Source organism: Mesoplodon densirostris, chromosome 20 (genome assembly GCF_025265405.1).
Source record: "Mesoplodon densirostris isolate mMesDen1 chromosome 20, mMesDen1 primary haplotype, whole genome shotgun sequence".
Lineage (NCBI taxonomy): Eukaryota > Metazoa > Chordata > Mammalia > Artiodactyla > Ziphiidae > Mesoplodon > Mesoplodon densirostris.
Window position 1 is genome coordinate 22,353,388 of NC_082680.1, and position 13,740 is coordinate 22,367,127.

Genomic DNA, 13,740 nt, shown 5'->3' on the forward strand with positions numbered 1-13,740 from the left:
CACAGGCTGGTCACATGAGTTGATCAGGGTACTTACACAGAAGAATAGCTTTCTGAGTCTTAAAGCTACAGTACACTGAATTCTGCCAAATGCTTGAGGCTCCAAGATAAAATTGTCAACAAACAGGAAAACTTTCTATCATTTTCAATCCAGACCTTAACTCTCACAATACTGCTAAATGCCTACTGATTTGTCTAGAAACAAAAATCAATTTGTCTGAACTTAATTGAATTTCAAACGGATACTTTATCTACACTGTTAGAGAAAACTAAAAAAGGAGAAAGAAGAAATTAACTATATACAAGTAAACTATGAAAACTATTTTCTTATATGCCAACAATCTTGGGCCAGGTCAAGTGTGGAGTAGGGGGAAGAATTGCAAACAAATCCTGGGTTTCATTTAGTAGATCTGTTGATTGTGGTGGTATGGGCAAAGCATTGAAACTCTTTTAGCTGTATTCTAGGATCAAGCAAATGAGTAAATGTGTTGACATGTTAATTTTGGGAGGTGGGTTCTCACTGTGGAAGAAGAGACGTATAAATATGGAATGGGGGAAGGTAAGAATGACGCTAGGGACGGACTGAAATTGGAGATATCGATATGAACTGATGCTTTCCAGTATTTGTATGTATGTTTGTACACATGTAAATAATACGTATGTATAGGTATATGTGTAAGAGGTATATGTGTAAGAGATATATGTAAGCATGAGTACATATGTGCATGTATTTCTTAGCACTGTCTGCTGAAAGCAAAGAAACCCCAGTAGCAATAAGCACACCTAAAGCCCAGATCTTGGTCTCCAATACCAACCCCCACTAAAAGGAACTTTGGAGAAACAGCTAATTCCAGGGCTGGAGCAGAATAGGAACAAGATGAGCCTGGAACAACATCTTGTTATAACAGAAAGTAATGAAGTGCTCAAAAGCAATGATGGGAGCATGTCACAAGGACTCAGAGCTGGCTTGAAGTGGCTCCCACTGGCCACATCTGGGATAGTTTGCACATCAGAATAAGTACAGTAATAAATTTTAAAACATTGGAAAGAATACGAATTTATGTTTCTATACTGATAACAAATAGATAAATAAATAAATGAAGGGGAAAGGAAGGCTTTGCTTACAGTAGAAAGCCAAGGGCAGGTGGTAGATAAGGAGGGAGTACTAGATTTGCAGCCATCATGGTAAAGATTAGATCAATGGATGCTAAATGTAGGGGATAATTTTGATACGGAGAGGATTGTGCATGGTCTTATTAGTTACAAAGGACGGGGGGAAACCCACAGTAATTATACTTTGGAGAAAGCAGGCAGTACCTTGCCCAGATGATCAGAATTAACACCACCAATGAGGGACAGATACACACAGAGTGTGCCTCCAGATGTCATATTCTGAGAAGAGCCAAAATCATCTATGCAGTGTTCCAGCCAAGAATGTATGACCTCAGTCTAATCAAAATGAAGAATGTTCTATTAAAAGAAAAAATTGAGGGGAAGACTGGATTCTTCAAAAATGTCAATGTTGTAAAAGAGAAAGGCTTTGAAAACTTTCAGATTAAATGAAACCCAAGAGACAGGACAAGTAACTTCAGATTCTGCCCCCAAATTGGATCTGGTACTAGAAGAGAAAGGACATTTTTAGATCAACTGATAAAATTGAAATATGAACAGTAGGTAGATAAAAGTATTATGTCAGTATAAAATTTATATAAGAGAATATCCATATTCTTAGGAAGTAAATACTGGCATATTTAGGGATAAAGAACCACGATGAGGTATATTACTTACTCTCAAATGGCTCAGGGAAAAACATAACTGAATCTGTGTCTGTCTGTCTGTCTGCCTAGTATATACAGAGGTGGGGGAAGTACACATGATAAAGCAAATGGGATAAGTAAAACCTTAACAATATTTGGATGTAGGTAAAGGGTATACAGGTATTTTAGGTACTAGCTTAATTTTTGCAACTTAATATGTTTTGCAGTTGTTTCCAAATAAAAGTTTAAAAACTACCGAAGAATAAATTTGTCAAATTTTTCTGTTTAAATCAGAAACTCCCTACCTCTAGAGAAAACACTTTCACTTTGACTCAGTAATTCCACTTCTAGAAATTTGTTTTAGATATAATCAGTGATGATCACACCCCAAAAACACCCTACAAGAAGGTTCATAGCTATGTTGATTATCATAATGAAAAATTGAAACAACCTAAATACTCAACAGAAAGAGAATGATTGAAATGAATGTTAGTATATTTATGTGCCTGTGATTTTAAAAGTATATTTACATGGTATATGCTAAACACAGAATCAACCAAAACATAAGAGCAATTATCTCTGGATATTGAGATTATAGGTGATTTCAGTTTTCTCTACCATACACTTTTCAAGATTTTGTAAGTTAGCTATGGGAAATAGAATTTCTTTCACGTTTGGGTGGAAAGAAATAATAAGGGATACTAATAATAGGTTTACATTTCTAGTATTTGCTGATCTTTCAACCATTTCCTAAGTAGTTTGACTTGATAACTTGTTTAGATTCCCTTGCTAAAAGACTTTTAGAGAATGATGTGGTCCAAATCATATTTGAAAGAAAAAAGTACCATGAAAACTGAAATGTGTGTAGTAGCTGTTTTGTTTCAGGGGAGCATACCTGTGCTTCCATATCCAGGTGCTTCCCACATGGACAGTGTTTACTGTAATGTCTACTAATTGAGTCGCTGCCCATGAGCAATTTCTCCTGATTTATGGTGGACTTTTCCTTTGCTAACTTTTCTTTCATTCCCCTTAGTGATACCTTAAATCATCTTTCACCCTTAGTATCAACACTTTCAAGAATACGTAAATGTTTTATTCAGAGGGTTGGTTCGAGGAGTATTGTTTATTTATTTATTTTTAAATTATTTATTTATTTTTGGCTGTGTTGGGTCTTCGTTTCTGTGTGAGGGCTTTCTCTAGTTGTGGCGAGTGGGGGCAACTCTTCATCGCGGTGCGTGGGCCTCTCACTGTCGCGGCCTCTCTTGTTGCGGAGCACAAGCTCCAGACACGCAGGCTCAGTAGTTGTGGCTCACGGGCCTAGTTGCTCTGCAGCATGTGGGATCTTCCCAGACCAGGGCTCGAACCCGTGTCCCCTGCATTGGCAGGCAGATTCTCAACGACTGCACCACCAGGGAAGCCCCGAGGGGTATTATTTATTATTGGTGGGATTATTTGTTTCTTTAGAATTGAAAAGATGTGTTGAAAATTAACTGCACTGTGCTTGAAAGAAAAGTAGTTCTGATTTTAGTATATGACTGGACTTAGAGTATCAGGAATTTTTTTGTACGTTGTACTTTAAGCTTCACATTAAATTAGACAATAGAGGAGGTATTCTCTGGTCATTGGCCGCTTCAGACGTGTGGCCTGTTTTACTGAAATGATATGAACAATGCAGAGTTATTTAACTTGGAGAATAGAAGACTACACAGTGATTTGTAGGATGATTTTCAAATACACAGAATCATTCAAGGGAGCATGTTTCTTCATCTCTGTGGAGAATAAACTGAGAGCATTTGAGTTTAAATTGTAGCACTGAGGATTTGGGTTAAGAATTTTCTGAAAGTCAGTTACTAAAAGTGGTTGTTGAATCTTGTCTTGTAGGTACTTTAAAAATATGCTCTATGCTTTTATAACCAGCATGGGTTTAAAGTAAGACTTGATAGGAAATCATGTTTGTTGGTCTATCCTGGGCCCTTCTAGTCCTGCAGTTTAGTAATTCCCTTGCCTTAAATCCCTCTGGACTTTGATGTGATTAATTTCTATCTCAGTCTGTACACAGAAGCAATTCAGTAGCCTAATCAGTAGGAGCCAAGAGATAAGGACCTGTAAGTCATTCATACCATTAGCATCTTAGAATCTGCCTAAAATTTACATGTGTCAGGAATCTCCTAAGATAGTGTACTACCAAAATTCAAATGCCTGCATTACCGATCCCTTTGCTTAAGCAACTTTTCTGCAAGCAAAAGGATATATCATACAAAGTATCATAGATATTAAATTTCATTGGGACAAAAGGAAGTAGGAGTGGGCTTCACACTCATTTTTGACACTTAGCACATGCTCACTGGGGTTAGTTTTAAATTCTTCTTTTTCTGTCTGTCTTATCTTCCCAAACAAATGGGAAACTTCTTGACAGCAGGGTCCATATCTTACCCCAGAGTGCTTTCTACGCACTAGATGCTCAATATATGTGTCTTGGTGATGAATAGATAATTTTCTTGACCATTAAGCTATCTGGTTGATTAACCAGTTTTTTTCCATTTTTCCACCAGTTTTTGAGCCTTCCTAGATTCTTTATACCCAACTCTAGAATTAGCAATAGATAGCTGACCTACCTTGTAACTAAAAACTAAAATACCATTTAAAACCATTTCAACAATTAAGCAGTGTTCACATTATAATAAAATAAAACTACAAACTATTTAGTTATTGTGCTCCGGATTGGAAAGTCAGGAGCGATGAGGATTGTCAGTCTTAGTTATTCCAACTACGTACACTAAAGATGGACACCGTTGCTGTTTTAGTTATTCCAACTACGTATACTAAAGATGGAAACCGTTGCTGTTTTTTTTTTTTTTTTTTTGCTGTACGCGGGCCTCTCACTGCTGTGGCCTCTCCCGTTGCGGAGCACAGGCTCCGGACACACAGGCTCCGCGGCCATGGCTCGCGGGCCCAGCCGCTCCGCGGCATGTGGGATCTTCCGGGATCGGGGCACGAACCCGTGTCCCCTGCATCGGCAGGCGGACTCTCAACCACTGCGCCACCAGGGAAGCCCCGTTGCTGTTTTTAAGTCAAACCAAAACAGACTGGAATTTTGGAAAAGAATATCATGAATGATAATGGTTCCTTACATGAATAGAAGCAGTTATAACTTTTCAAAACATATGTACATTTTTTGGTTTTTTTTTTTTTTTTTTTTTTTCTTTTTGCGGTATGCGGGCCTCTCACTGTTGTGGCCTCTGCCATTGCGGAGCACAGGCTCCGGATGCGCAGGCCCAGCGGCCATGGCTCACGGGCCCAGCCGCTCCGCGGCATATGGGATCCTCCCAGACCGGGGCACGAACCCGTATCCCAAGCATCGGCAGGCGGACTCTTAACCACTGCGCCACCAGGGAGGCCCATTTTTTGGTTTTTTTAATCCTTACTGAGACCTCTTCAAGAAGAGCTAGTCTTTAATGAATGAGAATAATAATGTTAATAGTAATAACTAACACAAACTAGGTTTTTACTGGGCCAAACCTATCCTAGGATCTTTGTGTTTAATCCTCACAAAAGTCTTGCTGTCATTACTGTTCCCATTTATAGATGAGGAAAGCGGAGGCACCTGACATATAACAGTTTCTACAGAGGTGTAAAATTATAAAGAAAGAATTCAGTAAATCTATCACATGTTCATTTCTGCATTTTAAGTAGTAAACTGTCCAGTTTTTTTATCCTTCACTCTTTCCATTATCTTACTCTCTCTAGGTCAGCATTCAGCAAATTATTTGGGGGCCCCAAGACACTTACCTCACCAAAGAATACTATTTTTCAGCCACACACCACTCTGAAATATTGAGTCGAGTCTTATCATTATGTTAGAGTTAGGGGTGACGGGTTCCTAGGTAGTGTACATGGCTTCACCCTGCCCCCCTTCTAGCTGCCTTTGTAGGGATTTCTGGTTTGTAACCACTTCCTGGTCAGGCTTCCTCTTCCTGTTCCCACCAAGAAGCGCTCTTCCCACTGTAAGCACCGAGCCTTCGGTTTTACTACAAGAAAGAAGACACAGAGGAGGAGGGAGTGCAGGGGATGGAGGCTCTTCATCAGAGCCATTTTCTTTCCTGTGAAAATTGCCTTTAACTAGTCAACTTGTAAAAATTACCTCCAAACTGTTGCCTCTGAGTTACTGGTGACTCAGCACACGTTGCCTTTCTTCCTCCTCTCTCAGTGGGTTACATCATCATCTATGATTAATTTGAAATCAGTTCAGTGAATTATTCTGTCATTTAACAGACTTTTCCTGAAACATGCTATGGGACGGCACTATGCTAGGTGCTGTGAGAAAGAGATTTTTTTCTTGCCTGAGTTTTCTTGTTTATGGCATGTGGCTCTCTAGTGAGGGATAAATATAGTATAACCATGTTACAGTATTCAAAAGTAGAAATAACATTATAACAATTCTAGGATTATAGGATTTACACAGGTTTATATACAGATATGGAGGCGTACCTCCTAACTGTCCAGGCACCTGTGAATTAGCTGACCTTCGTAGGCTCTTGGGTGTACGTAGAGTATGGGTTATGATCAACAGCCTCTGAGGCTTCCACGTTAAGTCGGGCTTTAGTATTTTAGCTGCCCAGAGGGTGATGTGTTTTGCTTCCTGTCCTTTCCAGGCATACCCAGAGTATCTCATCACCTACCAGATCATGAAGCCGGAAGCTCCTGCACAGACCACGGCGGCCACAGAGCAGAAGACCTAGTGAATGCCCACTGGTAAAGGCCAGATTGGACTTAAACCTGGGACTGGAGGACAGTGGATTGTTTTCAACAAATTCAACATTCTATAAATCCCTGACAGCCTAGAAATAAGCTGTTTGTCTTTTATAAAGCATTGCGATAGTGATGAATATAGTATGAGTAACTGATACATACTCAACTGCTACTGTTCCCTTTGAGGAAATGTTTACAGGGGCGGCCTTTTAACATATCTCAGGCTCATTTTCATTGTAGTTATCCATTGCTAAGACAGGATTGCTTCAATCTAGACTTGGAAAAAAAGAAAACATAACCAGTACTTTCCCAAATGTTCACAATTCACACACTACATTTGCTTTGCTGTATATGGCACGTGTATATGGTAAATATACACATACGACAGGTTCATTTTTAGTTTTTTCTGAACATTCATCATTCACTTTTTGTTGCTATCGTTGTTGTTGTTGTTACTTTGAAAATGAGCCGAGCCTTCTTGAGGATATTTTGCACAAAGTCACACTGACTAAAATCACTAGTGATGTAACCCAAGCTTCTGGCTGAGCAAGGCTTAGTTTCCGCTTTTTTTTTTTTTTCCACTGATTTATTTTGTATCTGTACTTCTTATCAACGTAAACTGAGATGGAAAGGAAAAACACCACATTTCAGTTTCCTTTTATTGATTGGCCAGTCTTACAAGGGAACGGCACGAACATCCACCTGATTTAGGAGCTCCCAAGTGCAGAGCAGCCGAAGCCAATGAGAGCCAGTCGTACTTTGCAACTCAGGCCTGCCTCCGACGTGTTCAGGACGGCGCTGGAGGGCCAGGAAGAGCCCAGCCAGCGAGAGGCCTGAGTGATGCTGTTGTGATGTTCAGAGGGGAGCCCGCCAGGGAGGCCCGTGAATCCAGGAGAAGCAGCGTTACGAGGCGTGAGGGGCCTGTGGTGCGATAATAGGGCCGCAGAAAAGGACAACGAGGACTCCACAGAAAACAGGACTTCTCTTCACTTAACCCACGCTGCTAGAATTGCCGCCCCCAAAATTAGCTGCGTTGTTTCCAAATTCAGTGGAATTATTGTACTTCATTAGAGTCACGAAACAATTACTTTATTGTTTCTCTAGTTTAGAAAGCTGGGATGCAAATCCTGTTTAGTCACTAGATAGGCACAGGTGCAAGAACTTTTTTGTTTACTCCAGATTTGGGGTTTATTTTGAGTGAGGTGCTTCCGGTAGTTTATGTAGGTCCCTTCACTAAATTCTTGAACCATTTTCTCAAACTTCTTAGTAGACAAGGAGAACAAAAATGGAAACCAAAGCTCTTTCAGTTATTTTTTAAATGAAAGTGGAGAAATAACCATACTGTTTCTTCCTGCAGTCACTACTTTGTTTTGCTTTTTTTCTCAACATTTTTCAAGTGCACATTGTTACTTGTAAAAAATTATCCATTACACTTCTCACGCTTGCCCTTTTCACCTTAACTGAATATTGAATTAAGTGCATTAACTTACTTACTTTGACATGCTGTGCATCTACTCAGCTTCGAAGCAAAAGTAATATAAATGTGATGGAAAAAAAGGAAAAACAGTGTGACGCAAACTTGCCATTTCAACTTAAAGTCCTGAAAACTAACTTGCTTGTTTGTTTTAGTACAGGCTGATTAAGCTGTGACCTCATTTAATCTCCTGAGGAAAAATAAAATGGTTACATGCAAAGATTCTAGAATAGGCTCTTAAAATAAACATTTTGCTTTCCTTTTGGCTTGAGTCCAATGCTAGAACTAGACATCGGGAACTAGTTTTGAGTTTTATAGCTGAATCTTGCATGGGTCCTCAAAATTAAATCAAGAATTAGCCTCAGTTGTTGCTTCTATTGAAGTTTTAGTGACCCAAGCTGGGTGTTTGTGTCTTGGCTACTTGTTTAATAGCACTAGAACTCCACATGAAGCTCTCAAGTTTGATATCCATTGAGGGCTTTTTTCCTCCCTTCCTTCTTTTTTGCTGTGTGTAACAGTGGGTTGAAGGAATTGGCATCTGTGTAGTTTTCAGTAGCTGTGAAAGTGTATATTACTTGCCTCCCCAATTAGATATAGTTTAAAATGGTAAACGCAACTGTGATTTTTAGTTGAGTAAAAGGGTTAATATGGTATAGATCCCGAAAGCTTTATAGCTTCATTAAAAAGATAAGCCACTACCCAACTGTGGTTATATGTTATTTCCATCATACTAACTACATTAACGGATGTGCCAGTTTTAAACTTCAGCCTTACACTTGAGAAGGTAAACTGTGGTTCAGTATTTAAACTGCCAATGTTACGTATCTGACGTTCTGTGTGCCAAGTAAAGGTACTGTGTGTAAGGAGGACATTTGCTGTGCTTCTTGTCTCGTAATGATTCAAGTATATAGTAGTTCTTGAAAGAATGTGTACATGTTATTCATCTGCTGAAGAGAATGAGTTCATTGATGTCTCACAGGAGCCAAATACACTTTTTCAAAACTTGAAAACCAACGGTCATCATGAGTGCATTCAAGTTAGCAAAAGGTGATTGCGTCTGGAATTTCTGCCCATAGCAGTGTGAAAAACCCTTTGGAACTCAAAAGCATGGCTTTAAGTTAGGCTAAAATGCACTTAATTTCTTGTATACACACTGTATAGAAACACTAGCAAGTGAGGACTTCCAGTGTGGCCTCCCCTGAGTGGCCCCTCTGTTTCCAAAACCATATAGAAGAGAGAATCCAGACGCCTCCACCGGTTCCACCACAGGTCTGACATCAAAGGGCTTCTAGACCTGATGGCCCAGTTTGCTAGCTATTGGCATCAGTTAAGTGCTCTGGACTGGACACTTTCTCCTTGTACTTGGCCTCCTTCTCTTTCCCCCAGATTGCTAGTCTGGAATTACAATTAGCTCCAGCAATTACCTTTGACCCCTCTCATTTTCCTCCTTTCTCCATCTTGAGTCTTGCATATGGCGACCGTACCTCTGTATCCACTTCGCAACTAGAACTGGGTATTAAGCCTCATGTGCTCTGCTCAGAAGATTCTGCCACTTTGTCAACAAATGACAGCATGGAACCCAGAGTTTTAATTCTATGCAAAATAATAGCAGTACAACCAGGATTCTTCCTTAACTTTTCCTTCTTGGAATTTGGAATCTCTACCTTTTCCGTAACATAAGTAGAATAAACAATATTAGGATGTTTTTGTGAAATGGCACCCTTGTGCTCGTTTGAACTTGATGTTAGTGGCTACAGTAATTTCCCTTTGCTCTCAAAATAGCGAAGTGCATTGATATATGCAGAGAAATGCCTGAATGTGGCAAATAAAGTAATATAGATGAATATTCTATTATTATAGCCTTTATACAAAAAATAAAATAAAATTTTGGTGTATGCTGGAAGACAGCATTAGAATACAATGAGTTGTCTATGTTTTTCTCTATTTCAGTAAGTCTCCCAACTGCACAAAGGTTATTGGCCACTGCTCACCCTCCCTTTTTTTTTTTTTAACATCTTTATTGGAGTATAATTGCTTTACAATGTTGTATTAGTTTCTGCTTTATAAAAAAGTGAATCAGCTATACATATACATATATCCCCATATCCCCTCCCTCTTGCGTCTCCCTCCCACCCTCCCTATCCCACCCCTCTAGGTGGTCACAAAGCACCGAGCTGATCTCCCTGTGCTATGCGGCTGCTTCCCACTAGCTATCTATTGTACATTTGGTAGTGTATATATGTCCATGCCACTCTCTCACTTCGTCCCAGCTTGCCCTCCCTTTTAAAACGTGTGCACCTTCTGGATTTCTGTAATTGCTTTCAAACAGAGATGGTATGTATTTTTAAGCACCTTTCCCCCAGTGTGTCCAGATCCCATTTGTATGATAATCTGTGATAAACAGCCTTTTTTCTGTGTTTTCTATTGGGCAGTTATCTTGCATAGAGCTATAGATTTTAGTCATTCAGGCAACACTCAAAACTGACATAAAGATAGGGTTTCATGTGTCAGAAATTTACTTAAAGACTGAAGTTAAACTTCTTTGTTGTCAAATCAGTGACAGAGAAATGAAAAGACTGATTGTGAAGATAATATTTGCTCTTTGGCTGGACACGTCTAGCACATGAAAAGGAAATGCATTAAAAAAAAAAAAACCACCCTAAAAAGCGAGGCTTCTTCAGATTCTTTGTGAGTTCTGAAATTAATAGACACTCTTTCTTCTTAAGAAAGCCTTAACTATGGCAGAAACTTTTTAACCTTTTATATCCTAATTAATACAAAGTTGTAATTCCATTTCTCAGTGTGTGAAAGGTGTCAGCGAGTTGGGTGTATCTCCATGTATCTCACACCTGGTAAGCGTGCTTAATGAGAGTCTGTTTCATAAGTAATGCTCCTTTACGTGCAAAGGAGCTGAGAGAATTGATCCATCCCAATTTCTCTACATCTGAACTTCCTCAGCTACCAAATCTCCTGGTTTAGAGAAATGCTAGAAAGATTTTGAAACCCATTAAGTTTTGTGCATGTGGGGATTAGCAACAACTCATAAAGTGATACCATGTAGAATTTGGGTGTTGCACAAGCTGATTTTTAATCATCTTAAAATATAAACCATGGTGATAAGTGAAAAGCAGTAGGAAACTAAAGATTTTATATACTCTCTGAGACCAAACGTGCTCACGATGTAACCAGTTTTCAACATCTGCCAGAGGGTTTTGCCTCCTTTGAAATAACATTCACACAGTAGAGATGATTGCATTTTGACTCTTTATCCTTTCGTGTTTTCTTTTGCAATTTACACTTTCATATCTCCACACGCAGCCCACCACCCATCTTTTCAAACAGATTTCTCATGCTCTAGAATGCAGAGTGTTTGGTTATTTTTCATCTGTCTGCCCTTTGTTGCAGGCAGCCCTTGAAGCCCCCTGTTGATTCCTAGCATTTGCAGAGAAATGTAGTTAAACCCTGGTAGGGGGGTGTCTCTCCCATACTCCCAGGCCCCTCCGAAGGTTCAGGATGAAAAGCTAGAGGACACAACAGTAAAAATTAGAAAAGAACCAAAATCTTTAAGGCTAATGGCCTAGACCTAGAAGATGACCTTGACTATATAACCACTGTATTCATTACACAGAATATTTAAACCCTTCATGTGCATAGAATACCTGCCTCTGCTTTCACTGTGTCAGGCTCACCCTGTCTATGTGGTAGTAGTATTTGTCTGATACATACAAACTAAAAAGGTACTTTTATCAACAAGGTTTCTCAAACACATTACAAAACCAGCTTTGAGGAAATCTAGAGTGTTTCCTGGCAACAGCATTTGGAGTAGTAACTGTATTTTCTCATTGTGATGTTGGTCTGTGTCCGTAACCAATGTAGTGACTCTTTGGTTCATCATTGGTGTTGTTTTCATTTGTAGTCTCTGTGTGACCCACCAGTGGCAGGGGGTTCCAATCCCTTTTCCTTTCCTTTTTGCATTTGTCTTTTTGTAGAATTGCCAGATAAAATACAAGACACCCAGTTAAATTTGAATTTCAAATAAACAAATAATTGTCTCTCTTAAGTATGGTTCATGCATTATTTGGCATATATTTACTGTAAAAAAAAATTCATTATTTATCTGAAATTGAAACATAACTGAACATCCTAGGGTTTTTTGCTTTGCTTTGTTTTGTTTTACTGAATCTGGCAACCCTATCAATTTGGTTGTGGAAAATCGCTTTCAGCATGTAAATTCTTCTAGATTTCACCATCTTTCATGTGGAATGGCACCTTTTTTCCCCTCACCCTCTACTTTCCAAAAGAGGGCATCAAGGAACTCAACCTGCCCGCATGGTGGGTTTCTATTTAAGGCATCCTTATGATTATATTTAACCAGTAATTGTGCTTTGGCTAAATGTCTAACTTACAGTACTTGTAATTGTTTAAGATTCAATAAAAACATTTTTAAAGTATACTGTATGTGGGTAGCAGTTAGCTCTGAAGCGTTTTCATTTGCCTGTTTGTTCCTTTCAACCTGACCAACCTTAACGCAACTGACCTAAAACTCAGAAAATACGAATAACAGCTCCCTCTCATCTTCCTAATGAGACCTGTGTGAAGGGCCTTATCCTCACCTCTGAGCCCACATGGGAGTCACTGAAATACAGCACTAGCAGGAGAAGCACAGCTGCCTTTTAGAAACATCTCCGCAGCGAATCACACTGACTCCCAGGGCAGCTTGAGGGGCAGCAAGCTCCTATCCCTGCCCCCCTCCTCCTATCATACTGGGGGAGGGGGCGGGGAGCGGACTACCTGCCTGTGATGATACTGCCTTGGTTGTTGGGCCTCAGGTTAGAGGGAGCACTCCCTATTGACAACACTTGTAAACCTTTATCATTGGGCATGGTTCACCTTCCTATTACTTTATAATCATTAGACAGTACAGCGGGCCTCCGAGCTGAAGGAGGACCCGGCATTATATTGGGAATAATAAGAGGGCATCTGTTCCCATTGTTGGGACCTGGCTGCCAGATTTGCTGCTTGGCATCCACTCTGAAGACCTGGACCTAGAACAAGCAGAAGCGGAAGGGGGTGATGTGTGACTTCATTTGACCAATCCCCACCTGTCCTGTAGGGCGAGTAAAACGTCTTTATGTAAGATAATGTGTAGGTGACATGTTCATTTTGTTAGTACGATTCTTGGCATACTTTACGTAGCCAAGGACTGATTTGAAAAGTAAGTCTGTTCATCTCCACTTTCATAATTCTCACAAATCAGGAGTATGTGATACAAAGCATAAGATAAATTAGGTGTTTGGGATTAACAGATACACACTACTATATATAAAATACATAAACAAGGACCTACTGTATAGCACAGGGAGCTATATTCAATATCTTGTAATAACATATAATGGAAAAGAATCTGAAAAATATATATATATCTGAATCACTTTGCTGTATACCTGAAACTAACACAACATTGTGAATTAACTATATTTCACTTTTTTTTTAATGGTTTAAAACAAAATGCATGGTTGCAAATCTGCGGCTGTATGAAGAGGCTGGAGTTGTCAAGAAGCCATGGCTGCTGTGGACCACTAAATTGTTCCACAACTCCCAGGAAATTCTATGGGGACTCTGGTTCTCTACTTTTCTATCTACCAAGTAGGAATACTTTCTGCCAAATAGTTATTTAATAGGAATATTTGGAAGATATACAAGATAACACAAATCAAGTGCTCTTGGAGTCCTAGGAGAAAACAAGTTTAACAATGAGGGG

At 39.5% G+C, this 13,740-nt stretch overlaps 1 protein-coding gene across 1 annotated transcript in view; it reads left to right on the forward strand.

Moving 5' to 3' along the window:
* Positions 1-12,430, forward strand: part of TNKS (tankyrase) — a 181,380-nt gene extending 168,950 nt beyond the window's left edge. The window contains exon 27 of the mRNA XM_060085705.1: positions 6,409-12,430. Coding sequence (XP_059941688.1) covers positions 6,409-6,495 — 87 coding nt within the window. The 3' untranslated portion in view covers positions 6,496-12,430. The remainder of the gene's footprint in view (positions 1-6,408) is intronic.
* The last annotated feature ends 1,310 nt before the right edge of the window (positions 12,431-13,740 follow it).